Source organism: Pristiophorus japonicus, chromosome 8 (genome assembly GCF_044704955.1).
Source record: "Pristiophorus japonicus isolate sPriJap1 chromosome 8, sPriJap1.hap1, whole genome shotgun sequence".
In the NCBI taxonomy this organism is placed as follows: domain Eukaryota; kingdom Metazoa; phylum Chordata; class Chondrichthyes; family Pristiophoridae; genus Pristiophorus; species Pristiophorus japonicus.
In genome coordinates this window covers 198,031,246-198,046,218 of record NC_091984.1, presented here as the reverse complement: position 1 = coordinate 198,046,218, position 14,973 = coordinate 198,031,246, and the positions used below count along the sequence as shown (strand labels likewise).

Sequence of the window (14,973 nt, the reverse complement as noted above, 5' to 3'; positions counted from 1 at the left end):
TAGTTCAGAGCTCAGATTTTCTTCAAAAAGTGTAATTTAATACCGTTTAAATTCATGCCTGTTGCAACCTAAAATTACATGACCTGTTGGTATTTAGAAATTTACATTATACCATCTTCATTCATTTTTTAGAATTCATTCTCAGGATGTGCGTGTTGCTGGCAAGGTTGGCATTTGTTGCCTAGTTGTTCTTGAGAAGGTGGTGGTGAACCGCCACCTTGAACCATTGCTGCCTGTAGGGAAGGTGCTCCAACAATACTGTTAAGTAAGGAGTTCCGGGATCTTGACCCAGCAATGGTGAAGGAAGGGCGATGTATGTCCAAGTCAGGATGATGTGACTTGGAGGTGATTGTGTTCCCATACACTTCCTGCTCTTGTCCTTCTAGGTGGTAGAGGTCGTGGGTTTGGGAGGTGCTACCGAAGAAGCTTTAGCGAGTTGCTGCAGTACACACTGCAGCCACAGTACACTGGTGATGGAGAGGGTGGATATTTAGGCTAGTAGATAAGGTGCCAATCAAGTGGACTGCTTTGTCCTGGATGGTGTCAAGATTCTTGAATGTTGTTGGAGGTGCACTCATCAGGGCAAGTGCAGGGTATTCCATCACTCTACTGTCTTGTGCCTTGAAAGTGGTGGAGATGCTTTGGGGAGTTATAAGGTAAGCCACTTTGACCTGCTCTAGTAGCTGATGCATTTATGGTCATACTGAGGAACCAAATTTTTGTGTCTCTAATGCCTATAAATATGTTAACTTGTAAATTGGTTACCATATTTCTAGTGCATTACTTGCCTTTCTTTACTTTATGCATGTAAGTGATATTCTTTATTGTCAAGTCCCTTTCATATACATTGGACCTAACTCCAAGTTGGATTTCTAGTTGTCCCTTTTAAAAAGTTGTGATGAAATACCTTGAGACTTTTCTCGTGTTATTTTATTCACATGACTTCCTAGCACACTCTATAAATACACCCTGTTTATTGCTTAATCTCAATTTTGTTTCTCCTACTAAAGCAAGTCAGTGTGTTGTAAAGATGGGTACAAAAACGCTTTGTAATTTTTTTATATTTTCAGTATAAACTCAGCAAATGCTGTAGAAAACCGCTTGGGGGTAATACTTCTGACCAATAGTCCATTTTTGGTTCCAAGGCAGGACAATTTCTGTGACTGCTCAATAAAATATTTAAGATTTGATTGAGCAGTACCCAGGCCTCTGTCAGTTAAAGTCGGTATCCTCCTTGCCTGAACCTGCTGCAGGTTAGTAACACTGTAATTTGTAATTATAGTTGCCTCGGGAAAATGCCAATTACATAGTAGATTGTTTTGCTGAACTGCAGAGATTCTGCACCCTCCAATTCACTTGCACAAAATTTTCCATCAATTCCTCTCGTAAGCAGAGCTGTGGAAGTGATAAAGGCTTTACTACCCAAATAGGTAAACACCTTCCTCAAAAAGGCACTGTCATCCAAATGTTCAGGTTTATAGAGGACTTTGAAGTCAAAAGGAAAATAAGGTGGTAGAGTCTGATGAAAAAGGTTACATGCTGCGTGCAACTGAGTGAGTGGATTGGCACCGATAACTGGGGTAATGCTAAGCTAAAAGGTCAGTGGAGTTCCTGGTACTGAAAATGCACTGAACTCAATCTGTCAGGATTCTAAACTATTGGGTGGATAATTGCCCCAACTACATTGGCACTACGGCAGATCACATTGGTCCTTATGAATTACCCTTGGAAAAACTAGATCTGTTTTCGTTAGAACAGAGGAGATTATGAGGGATTTCGATAGAGGTGCTTAAGAAGAAAGATGTAGATTTATATAGCGCCTTTCAGAATGGCAGGCAGTGACTAGTGGGGTACCACAAGGTTCTGTGCTGGGGCCCCAGCTGTTTACAGTGTACATTAATGATTTAGACGAGGGGATTAAATGTAGTATCTCCAAATTTGCGGATGACACTAAGTTGGGTGGCAGTGTGAGCTGCGAGGAGGATGCTATGAAGCTGCAGAGTGACTTGGATAGGTTAGGTGAGTGGGCAAATGCATGGCAGATGAAGTATAATGTGAATAAATGGGAGGTTATCCATTTTGGTGGTAAAAACAGAGAGACAGACTATTATCTGAATAGTGACAGATTAGGAAAAGGGGAGGTGCAACGAGACCTGGGTGTCATGGTACATCAGTCGTTGAAGGTTGGCATGCAGGTGCAGCAGGCGGTTAAGAAAGCAAATAGCATGTTGGTCTTCATAGCGAGGGGATTTGAGTACAGGGGCAGGGAGGTGTTGCTACAGTTGTATAGGGCCTTGGTGAGGCCACACCTGGAGTATTGTGTATGGTTTTGGTCTCCTAACTTGAGGAAGGACATTCTTGCTATTGAGGGAGTGCAGCGAAGGTTCACCAGACTGATTCCCGGGATGGCGGGACTGACATATCAAGAAAGACTGGATCAACTGGGCTTGTATTCACTGGAGTTCAGAAGAATGAGAGGGGATCTCATAGAAACATTTAAAATTCTGACGGGTTTAGACAGGTTAGATGCAGGAAGAATGTTCCCAATGTTGGGGAAGTCCAGAACCGGGGGTCACAGTCTAAGGATAAGGGGTAAGCCATTTAGGACCGAGATGAGGAGAAACTTCTTCACCCAGAGAATAGAATTCTCTACCACAGAAAGTTGTTGAGGCCAATTCACTAAATATATTCAAAAAGGAGTTAGATGTAGTCCTTACTACTCGGGGGGATCAAGGGTTATGGCGAGAAAGCAGGAATGGGGTACTGAAGTTGCATGTTCAGCCATGAACTCATTGAATGGCGGTGCAGGCTCGAAGGGCCGAATGGCCTACTCCTGTACCTATTTTCTATGTTTCACTCCCTCCGGGCGTTTCAAAGTGCTTTACAGCCAATGAAGTACTTTTGAAGTGTAGTCACTGTTGTAATGTATAAAATTATGAAGGAATAGGATAGAGTGGATAGAAACAGACTGTTTCCAGTGATTGAAGGGTCTAGAATGAGAGCAACATGGGAATAATATATGTAAGACAGCGAGGAAGAGAAATATTTTATGCAGAGGATTGTGAGTTTGGGAAAGGCACTGCTGGAGTTAGTGATTGAAGCACCGATCATGTTAACTTTTAAAAATAGCTTAGACAAGTGGTTGAAATAAAGGGGAACAAAGAGACATATTGGCATATAAATAGTAAAAGTGTAGTAAGAGGAGTGGTGGGGCTGATTAGCGACCAAAAAGGAGATCTATGCATGGAGGCAGAGGGTATGACTGAGGTACTAAATGAGTACTTTGCACCAAGGAAGAAGGTGCTACCACAGCCACAGTGAAAGAGTAGGTAGTGGAGATAGTTGATAGGATAAAAATTGATAGAGGCATTAGAAAGGCTGGCTGTACTTAAAGTAGATAAATCACCAGGAGCAGATGGGATGCATCCGAGGATGCCGAGGGAATTGAGGGTGGAAATCGCAGAAGAACTAGACATAATATTCCAATCCTCCACAGATATGGGGCTGGTGCCAGAGGGCTGGAGAATTACAAATGTTACACCATTGTTCAAAAAAGTGTAAAGATAAACCCAGCAACTACAGTCAGTTTAATCTCGGTAGTGGGGAAGCTTTTAGAAGCAGTAAATGAGGGTCAAAATTAAGTCACTTGGATAGGTGTGGATTAATTAAGGAAAGCCAGCATGCATTTGTTAAAGGCAAATCGTGTTTAATCAATTTGATCAAGTTTTTTGGTGAGGTAACAGAGAGGGTTGATGAGGTTAATGCGGTTGACGTCGTGTACATGGATTTCCAAAAGGCGTTCGACAAAGTGCCACATATTAGGCTTGCCAGCAAAATTCAAGCCCATGGAATAAAAGGGACAGTGGCAGCATGGATACGGAATTGGCTAAGCGACAGGAAACAGTTGTGGTGAACGGTGGTTTATCGGACTGGATGAAGGTATACAGTGGTGTTCCCCAGGGGTCGGTTCTCGAACCACTGCTTTTCTTGATGTATATTAATGACTTGAATATGGGTGTACAGGACACAATTTCAAAATTTGCAGATGACACAAAACTTGGAAGTATTGTAAGAATTAGAGTGATAGACTTCAGGAAGACATAGACAGGCTGGTGAAATGGGAGGTCACATGGCAGATGAAATTTAATGCAAAAAAGTGTGAAGTGATACGTTTTTGTAGAAAGAATGAGGAGAGGACATATAAACTAAATGGTACAATCCTAAAGGGGCTGTATGAACAGAGACCTGGGGGTATATGTGCACAAATCGTTGAAGGTGGCAGGGAAGGTTGAGAAAGCAGTTAAAAAGGCTTGCGGGATCCTGAGCTTCATAAATAAGAGGTATAGAGTACAAATGTGTGGAAATTATGATGAACCTGTATAAAACACTGGTTCGGCCCCAACTGGAGTACTGTGTCCAATTCTGGGCACCACACTTTAGGAAGAATGTGAAGGCCTTAGAGAAGGTGCAGAAAAGATTTACGAGAATGATTCCAGGAATGAGGGACTTCAGTAGCATTGATAGACTGGAGAAGCTGTGGTTGATTTCTTTGGAGCAGCGAAGATCGAGAGGAGATTTGATAGAGGTGTTCAAAATCATGAGGGGTCTGGGCAGAGTAGAGAGAAACTGTTCCCAGTGGCAGAAGGATCGCAAACCAGAGGACACAGATTTAAGGTGATTGGCAAAAGAACCAAAGGCGATGGAAGAAAATACTTTTTTACGCAGTCAGTGATTGGGTTCTGGAATGCAGGCAGACGCAGTCTTATCTTTCAAAAGGGGGTTAGATAAATATCTGAAGGACAGGACTGGGGAGTGGGTCTAGCTGAGAGTTGACACGGTCTCGACAGGTCAAATGGCCATCTTCCTTGCTGTAACCATTCTATGCTTCTAGACATGGGATTGGGGTGACCACATGTGACTACTGCTCGTGTAGAGGATAAACACCAACATGGACTTGTTGGGACAACAGTCTGTTTCCTTGTCATTTACATAGAGATATGTAGAATTTATAGCACAGAATCAGGCCATTTGGCCCAGCAATCTGTGCCGGTGTTTATGCTCCACATGTCTCCACCCACCCTACTTGGATATCTTGCAAGAAAGTAGCTACAATGGAATAGAGTTTCCGCTTTGGGCGCAATCAGCAATTTTGGAGCTAATTGCGCCCGTTTTGAAAGGTGTTTTTCCTGAGTTTCTGCTCAAACTCATTTGTTTAGCAGGAAATGCAAAATCTGCCATGAACCAGTGCACTCGGGCAATATTTTAAAATGTATTTTAAAATAAATTTTGCTTGAAGAACTATTTCTTGATATATTTGTATGGTAACTTGGTAAAGTTTGATTTAATAGAGCTGAAGATGGGTTCATCACAAAATAAGCATTTTAAGTTACATTGTCAATCCACCACCTGTGAGTAACCTGATTTTAAATGACTAAAACTGATTTTTAAAATAATATACATAACTATTTTCTAATTAGATTGAGGTACAGTAATCAGTTCCTTAGTAAATTTTTAAAAAATTATTTAAAGCCTGAAACATGTATATTACTTATATCCTTGAAGGCCTGCAAATGAGTGCAATTAGCAGAAATGCCCAAGGTGATTAATGCACGGGACGTGGGCAGTTTTGTGGGAGGGATCTGCTTTTGGCGCAAACAGCATGGAAACTCGATTTGCGCTGAAACAGCGGCAACTCCATGCCAATCTATTTTATTTTAAACACAAAAAAAATCGCTTCTCTTTCTTCCCCCCCCCCCCCCCCCCACACACACACACCCTTTGACCCCTGGACCCAGCCATGGAAAATGAGACTCAAACCCAGAACTTTGTTACCAACTGATGCTCGCACCACATGGGTCATGAACATAAGAACATAATAAGAACATAAGAATTAGGAACAGGTGTAGACCATCTAGCCCCTCGAGCCTGCTCCGCCATTCAACAAGATCATGGCTGATCTGGCCGTGGACTCAGCTCCACTTACCCGGCCGCTCCCCATAACTCTTAATTCCCTTATTGGTTAAAAATCTATCTATCTGTGATTTGAATATATTCAATGAGCTAGCCTCAACTGCTTCCTTGGGCAGAGAATTCCACAGATTCACAACCCTCTGGGAGAAGAAATTCCTTCTCAACTCGGTTTTAAATTGGCTCCCCCGTATTTTGAGGCTGTGTCCCCTAGTTCTAGTCTCCCCGACCAGTGGAAACAACCTCTCTGCCTCTATCCAGTCTATCACTTTCCTTATTTTAAATGTTTCTATAAGATCACCCCTCATCCTTCTGAACTCCGAGTAAAGACCCAGTCTACTCAATCTATCATCATAAGGTAACCCCCTCATCTCTGGAATCAGCCTAGTGAATCGTCTCTGTACCCCCTCCAATGCTAGTATATCCTTCCTTAAGTAAGGTGACCAAAACTGCACCCAGTACTCCAGGTGCGGCCTCATCAATACCCTGTACAGTTGCAGCAGGACCTCCTTGCTTTTATACTCCATCCCTCTTGCAATGAAGGCCAACATTCCATTCGCCTTCCTGATTACCTGCAAACTAACTTTTTGGGATTCATGCACAAGGACCCCCAGATCCCTCTGCACCTCAGCATGTTGTAATTTCTCCCCATTCAAATAATATTCCCTTTTACTGTTTTTTTTCCCCAAGGTGGATGACCTCACATTTTCTGACATGTTATTCCATCTGCCAAACCTTAGCCCATTCGCTTAACCTACCTAAATATCTCTGCAGCCTCTCTGTGTCCTCTACACAACCCGCTTTCCCACTAATCTTTGTGTCATCTGCAAATTTTGTTACACTACACTCTGTCCCCTCTTCCAGGTCATCTATGTATATTGTAAACAGTTGTGGTCCCAGCACCGATCCCTGCGGCACACCACTAACCACCGATTTCCAACCCGAAAAGGATCCATTTATCCCGACTCTCTGCTTTCTGCCAGCCAGCCAATTCTCGATCCATGCTAATACATTTCCTCTGACTCAGTATACCTTTATCTTCGGCAGTAACCTTTTGTGTGGCACCTTATCGAATGCCTTTTGGAAATCTAAATACACCACATCCATCGGTACACCTCTATCCACCATGCTCGTTATATCCTCAAAGAATTTCAGTAAATTAGTTACACATGATTTCCTCTTCATGAATCCATGTTGCGTCTGCTTGATTGCACTGCTCCTATCTAGATGTCCCGCTATTTCTTCCTTAATGATAGCTTCAAGCATTTTCCCCACAACAGATGTTAAACCAACCGGCCTATAGTTACCAGCCTTTTGTCTGCCCCCTTTTTTAAACAGTGGCGTTACATTAGCTGTTTTCCAATCCGATGGTATCTCCCCAGAGTCCAGAGAATTTTGGTAGATTATAACGAATGCATCTGCTATAACTTCCGCCATCTCTTTTAATACCCTGGGATGCATTTCATCAGGACCAGGGGACTTGTCTAGCTTGAGTCCCATTAGCCTGTCCAGCACTAGCCCCCTAATGATAGTGATTGTCTCAAGGTCCTCCCTTCCCACATTCCCATGACCAGCAATTTTTGGCATGATTTTTGTGTCTTCCACTGTGAAGACCGAAGCAAAATAATTGTTTAAGGTCTCAGCCATTTCCACATTTCCCATTATTAAATCCCCCTTCTCATCTTCTAAGGGACCAACATTTACTTTAGTCACTCTTTTCCGTTTTATATATCAGTTTACTATCTGTTTTTATGTTTTGCGCAAGTTTACTTTCGTAATCTATCTTTCCTTTCTTTATTGCTTTCTTAGTCATTCTTTGCTGTCATTTAAAATTTTCCCAATCTTCTAGTTTCCCACTAACCTTGGCCACCTTATACGCATTGGTTTTTAATTTGATACTCTCCTTTATTTCCTTGGTTATCCATGGCTGGTTATCCCTTCTCTTACCGCCCTTCTTTTTCACTGGAATATATTTTTGTTGGGCACTATGAAAGAGCTCCTTAAAAGTCCTCCACTGTTCCTCAATTGTGTCACCGTTTAGTCTGTGTTCCCACTCCACTTTAGCCAATTCTGCCCTCATCCCACTGTAGTTCCCTTTGTTTAAGCATAGTACGCTCGTTTAAGACACTACTTCCTCACCCTCAATCTGTATTACAAATTCAACCATACTGTGATCACTCATTCCGAGAGGATCTTTTACTTGGAAATCGTTTATTATTCCTGTCTCATTACACAGGACCGGATCTAAGATAGCTTGCTCCCTTGTAGGTTCTGTAACATACTGTTCGAATAAACAATCCCGTATGCATTCTATGAATTGCTCCTCAAGGCTACCCCGTGCGATTTGTTTTGACCAATCGATATGTAGGTTAAAATCCCCCATGATTACTGCCGTTCCTTTTTCACATGCCTCCATTATTCCCCTGATTATTGTCCGCCCCACCGTGAAGTTATTATTTGGGGGCCTATAAACTACGCCCATCAGTGACTTTTTCCCCTTACTATCTCTAATCTCCACCCACAATGATTCAACATTTTGTTCATTAGAGCCAATATCGTCTCTCACAACTGCAGTGATATCACCCTTCATTAACAGAGCTACCCCACCTCCCTTCCCCTCTTGTCTATCTTTCCGAATCGTCAGATACCCCTGTATGTTTAATTCCCAGTCTTGGCCACCCTGCAACCACGTTTCAGTAATTGCCACCAAATCATACCCATTTGTAATGATTTATGCTGTCAACTCATTTACTTTGAATACTGGTATTCACTCTGTATTCCACAACTGTGCATTCAGTTCTATGAACCAAACTGTTGGGCAAGAAAGCTCCACACCAGTTTGTGAGAGCCTTTTAGCCAAGATTGAGTTGAATAGGCAGGATGAATTTCTGAGTAGAAAATACTCCTTGCTATTTTAAGTATCTCATCAACCACTAGTTCAAGGCAATGGACATGTTAATAGCAGAAGGGTTTTGAAATCTTGAACATGATTTCCTTAGTGTCTTTAAATTAACTAACAGATACAACTTTCATTGGATTTGGGTGCATTCATCTTTGAGAGATCTGGGGAAGCTCTCGAACCTTACTGGACTTTGTAGAGAACCTGTACTCATGGCACAATTGCACCCACAAAGGAATTCACACCAGAGCCCGCCACACTGGGGAAAACACAAAGTACCTAACCGTTCTTACAAACAGACATAAAGTGTAACAATACAGAGATCCAGAAAAATGAACATCACAATTGCTTCTTTTTTATATTCCTACGGCCAGAGTCCTGATAACGATCACTGGAAAGGCCTGATAACGATCTGCTGTATGCATTTCACAGATACGAGAAGAGCAAGAAAAACCGTGTATGAGTAATCTTCATAAACCACAACTTAGGGTATTGCATTTAGTAGCATAGATTGGACAATAGAATGTATTCTTGGCCTCCATTTACCAAGCAAAACAGTTCTAGGAATTGTCAATAGTACACAATATGACACTTGTTTTTGTGATTGCTTCAAGGCAGTTTACCTTGAGACCATCTATAAAATTAAAACATTATATGTACAACAGCTGAATGTTATTGCCTTGATCTGTCTTTCTCCAGTGGTGTCAGCCTTGGCTCGGTGGTTCAGTTTTCTGTCTAAAGTCAGAGGTTATGGTTCAAGCCCCAATCCAGAGATTTGAACACATCTGTGTAGTATTGAGGGAGCAGTGTTCGACCTGCTATCTCTTGGATGAGACAATGAAGGTCTTGTCTGCCCATTCGGTGTCCCCCTCCCCCCCCAAACCCGCTGAGCTGGATATAAAAGAGTTTATGGTATTATTCAGAGAAGAGCAGTGGTGTTCCCTGGTGCCATGGCCAAAATCTATCCCTCAACCAACACCATTAAAAAAAAAATTGGCTCAGATTTTGCTGTACTAAAAGCGAGGCTGTCAGTACTGGTCATTATTACTGGGTAAAATTGACAGCAACTTCTGGAATCCGCACATGTGCAGTTAAACATGGAAATCCGGAAATTGCTGTCAGTGTTACCCTGCTCCTTCGCAGGGTGTACTGCTGTAGTCTTTGACGATGGAATCTGCACAGAAATCACCGTGATGATGTGATCTTGGGCTAATTACCCACTATTCTCGCTCTAAAGGCAAATGAAAAAGTTAGGCCTTGTACAATCAGGAGTAACTGAGTTTTTAATGCCATAGTAAGTGATAATTATTGCTGAGCAACCTCCGGTTCCGAAAAACTAATTTTACAAGTTTGGAGTTTCATTCTCTCTGAAGAAAATTAATGTTGCAGATTTAAATATATTTTAGAGTCGTTTTTTTCTTGTCTTTCCCTTAATCCCATGTGTATGCTCCAATCTTTATTTCTCTTCCTGTTCAAAGATTTAACTGAAATTTATATTTCCTGCTTTTTACTTCTCGCTTTGCAATCTGCATGTCTGTGAGGATTCTTCAATCTGATTGGTTGAACAGATTCCCTACTGCTTATCCTGCTCAAAAACACCACAGATCCTATGTAGAGGGTGCCGAATTCAAACAGACGTCAGACTACCGGATGTCTCTGCTGACAAGCTCATTAAAAGTCTGTGGGCACCTGTACGCGAGATGAATGGCAAGCCATTCCTTTGCTACTCGCAGCAAAATCCGGACCATTACCTGGTCATTTATCTCACTGTTTTTTGTTGGGTTTTATTATGTACAAATTGCCTGTTGTGTTTGCCTACATTACTACAATGACTACACTTCAAAAGTACATTGCTGACTGTGAAGTACTTTGGTACATTTTTAGGAGGTGAAAGGCACTATATAAATCCAAATTCATTTTTTATGCCTGAAATATACTGGAGCAGTTGTGTTTTCAGTGGGTGTCTGCAAATCATGCATCAAACTAGGCTTGAACTGTTTTGGTGCAGTTAACCCATGGGATGTGGAGCAGACATTGAAGGAGAAAGGAATGTTACCTGAAATTAATGTAATTCTCACTTTCCAAATAAAAGCCGCCTCCACATACCTACATTCCATCCTGTGCTGCACTTTGACACACTGGGCAGCTTAAGATAACTGCTCATGTTAATTGTCATTTGTGTAGGTAGCAACGTAATCCAGTCCCCCAGGATAGGGTATGTCTAGCTGACTTTATGCAGTAAGAAACTATAATAATAGACTGTTGGTGTCAATCCCCAAATATTATACAATGCATATTGTGGATTTTAAACAAGTCTCTATATGGTTTCCCAAGGCCCAAAAACAATATACACTGTTGTTGCATAGTAAAAAGATTTTACTCTGTCTTTCTCAAGTTCTTTGATACAAGAGTAAAAATTTGCAAAGAGCAACCCACAAATGTATCAAAATGCATTTCTATAGGAAGATGTCACTCAATACTTTACATGGTGGATGCCAAACAAGAGGAAGAAAGGGAAAAGAGGGAATAGGAGAATATGAAAGCACAGCCTGTAGGAGGCTTTTGAAGACAGAAAGCAAGATAACAGTGCAGATACTGAGGAAGGGAATTTCAGAAGATTGGGGCATGAAGAGGCATAGAGGGAGTGGTAAACTAAAAATAGGCTTGTGTCAGAGTGAAAGGTGTGTGCAAGGATATCTAACTGGAGGAGACAGTGATGGTATGCAAGGATTGCCATGGATTGGGGTGATGTAAGTAGTCTTTGCACAGCTGAGAATGTGGCTTGTGGTATTTTGAATTATTTGTAGTTTTAGGAGAATAGAAATGGGGACGCCGGAAATAAAGCATTGGAGAAGTGCAGTCTCAATGAGATAAAGGCATGGATTAGGGTTTCAGTGGCACATGCTTATTCGTACTGCAAATAGGTGTAAGGAGATGTTACTTGATTGAATACATCAATCTCCTCTGAAGACTAAATATTTAAAATTATACAGTGATAACTTGTGTTGGTAGTATTGTTGCTTAACTCTTTACAGGATTACATGTGGTGTATTCAGCTATTTTATTAAACATATACCAAGTATCACCAGCCATTAGATTAAAATGAATGCCAAGGTCATATAAAATTCTAGACGGGCCGATCACATAAACAAATCTTTCTATGTCTCTGCAACGTCTCTATGTGCAGTGAGTCATTACAAATTGTTTACATATTTTTATTTAGTTAAATGACAATTCTGTATAAAATCAGGATAAGGGAAGGCTGCTGAAACTCTAATGTACTGCAGCATGGAGTGCTAGGATTTGTGTTCATTCTTGGTAATCTCTATGTGCTATCTGTCAGCACAGACCAAGCACACTCTCACATGGAGGGAGATAAATGCAGAGTGAGAGTCCCTGCTCTATTTGCAAGAAAAGAGAGACCCAGAAAAGACTAAAAAAGAAAATATCTTAAAAAATAATGGCTGCCATTTTCCATTTCTGTGTTGGCCAGCCTGCAAATAAAGCCATTCATTTTAATGAGGGTACAATTGCAGGCCAGTGAATGCGGAAGCAGAAAATTACAGCCAATGAGTCTCCCTGTAAAAAAAAAAGCGAACAAAAAATGAAACATAAAAAGCTTTTAACACCATAGTGGGCAGTAAAACATTTAAAAATATTATCCTCTTTACCAGTGGGTCAGATATCCAACTGTGAGGCTATGCAGTGTGGGAACCCCTGTTGTTAAAATTGTATCCAGTTCATACAGACCTTCTGTATTCAAGCATTCAAATTGCCTCTAACACCATGACAGAGAATGAACTATAGAGGAAACTATGGTTCAGTTCCTCTGGTGGTTAACTCCTAATCTACATCAATCTAAAAATGTATTTATAAGCTATTGTGACACTATGCGTACAATGCTTCTGTTATAGATTATTTAGTTTACCAAATGTTTCAAGATTATGTTCAAAGACATTCTGCCTTTTAAGCACTAAGTTCAAGTAATCTCTCAGCAATGTAGAATAGTTATCAGTGTACACGCATACCGATATTCTTCACTCAGAGATCCTAAATAGCCTCCATAAATAGAATACATTACTGCAGCTTGTAGTTTGATAACCCTGTTCAATCTTGACTGCTGACCATCATAACAGCCTCACAGCTTTGTCACATAAGTCACAGTATGTATCCTCTTGCCTCTGTGTGACCTACAAACTGATAATTATGAAAAGAGTGGCATGGATAGAAAAGGGATCAAATATTACAGTAACATCTTATAACTATGAATGTGAATCTAAAAAGTCACAAACCACTTGTCCTTCACAGATGGTAGCAGCCTCCAACATTGCAGCATCTGCAATTGATGAGGAAGTCTTTTCTGTAGTCGATGTCTTGGATAACAGTTCATCTATAATCTGAATAAAAAGTAGACAATTCAGATGTAAAATTATATTTGAGAATAATGAAAACCGAACAATGAATTAGAAAGCAGTATGTTAATTGAGGTATTCCAAATCATGAGAACCAGACTGGTGGTGAGCCTGTTATTCACTCTTCTCGCATTTGTTTATACAGTAGTGAATAAATTATTTTAAATTTATTTTTATTATTGACAGATGGAGTATAATGTGGGAAAATGTGAGGTTATTCACTTTGGTAGGAAAAATAAAAAAGCTAATTATTATTTAAATGGGGAGAGATTACAAAATGCTGAGGTACAGGGGGGGTCTGGGAGTCTTTGTACATGAAACTCAAAGTTAGCATGCAGGTACAGCAAGTAATTAGGAAGGCAAATGTAATGTTGGAGTATAAAAGTAAGGAAGCCCTGCCCCAACTGTACAGGGCGTTGGTGAGATCACACCTGCAGTGCCGCGTACAGTTTTGGTCTCCTTATTTAACGAGGGCTATACTTGCATTGGAGGCAGTTCAGAGAAGGTTCACGAAGGTTGATTCCGGAGATGAAGGGGTTGTCATATGAAGAAAGGTTGAGTAGGTTGGGCCTATACTCATTGGAGTTTAGAAGAAAGAGAGGTGATCTTATTGAAACGTATAAGATTCTGAGGGGGCTTGACAGGGTAGATGCAGAGAGGATGTTTCACCCCGTGGGGGAATCTAGAACTAGGGGACATAGTCTCAGAATAAGGGATTGCCCAATAAAAAAGGAAATGAGGAAGTATTTCTTCTCTGAGTCGTGAATCTTTGGAATTCTCTACCCCAGAGAGCAGTGGAGGCTGGGTCATTGAATATATTTAAGTTGGAGATAGACAAATTTTTGAAGGATAAGGGAGTCGAGGGTTTTGGGGAACGGGCGGGGAAGTCGAGTTGAGGTCAAGATCAGATCAGTCATGATCTTATTCAATGGCGGAGCAGGCTCGAGGGGCCAGATGGCCTACTCCTGCTCCTATTTCTATGTTATTTACAATTAGATGGCTGCACACTGGACAGTGCCAAGATTGAACTTGCATTTATATAGCAGCTTTCATATCCTCACGACAACCCAAAGCGTTTCACAGCCTATCGTACTTTTGAAGTGTGGTCACTGTTGCACTGTAGACAAACATGGCAATGTGCGATCTCTAACTGAGGTGACAGTGCTACTACTGAGCCAGTAGCCGTGAGAAATAAGTGCAATAGTATTACTGTTCATTTTGATATAGGTGCAGAAGGTACACAACATCAAGTAGGGAGATGTGTGGTATTAAAAAAAATTGACTGTGTAGTGGTTTCTTACGTTTTGTGGTGGTTTGTTTTCGACTTCCACTACTTTGGAATTTTCTCATTCCACGATTGATCTCTAACATTTCTCATTGTTGCCTCTCTTCCATCCACCTTGTCCTTCTGGTTGCCACCTCTTTCTTCTGGCCTATGCCTCTTGTTGTATTTCTCATCTACATGTTGTCCCTTGACAACATCATCAAGAAACACTGTCAGTTTCCACATGTACGTTGATGACACTCAGCTCTACCTTACTACCACTTCTCTCGACTCCTCCACTGTCTCTAAATTGTCAGATATCCAGTTCTGAATGAGCAGAAATTTTCTCCAACTGAAGAGTGGGAAGACCGAAGCCATTGTTTTCGGTCCCCGCCACAAACTCCATCCCTCTCCTCAACTCCTGTCTGAGG

At 41.2% G+C, this 14,973-nt stretch overlaps 2 protein-coding genes across 5 annotated transcripts in view; one reads left to right on the top strand and one right to left on the bottom strand.

Annotated features, from left to right (window-relative positions):
• fbxo21 (F-box protein 21) overlaps positions 1 to 14,973 on the top strand; it is a 127,196-nt gene that overhangs the window by 58,843 nt on the left and 53,380 nt on the right. The gene's annotated exons all lie outside the window — the stretch shown is intronic.
• The window catches only part of tesca (tescalcin a), a 53,229-nt gene that overhangs the window by 8,712 nt on the left and 29,544 nt on the right, over positions 1 to 14,973 (bottom strand). The window contains exon 6 of the mRNA XM_070887727.1: positions 13,159 to 13,263. Coding sequence (XP_070743828.1) covers positions 13,159 to 13,263 — 105 coding nt within the window. The remainder of the gene's footprint in view (positions 1 to 13,158; positions 13,264 to 14,973) is intronic.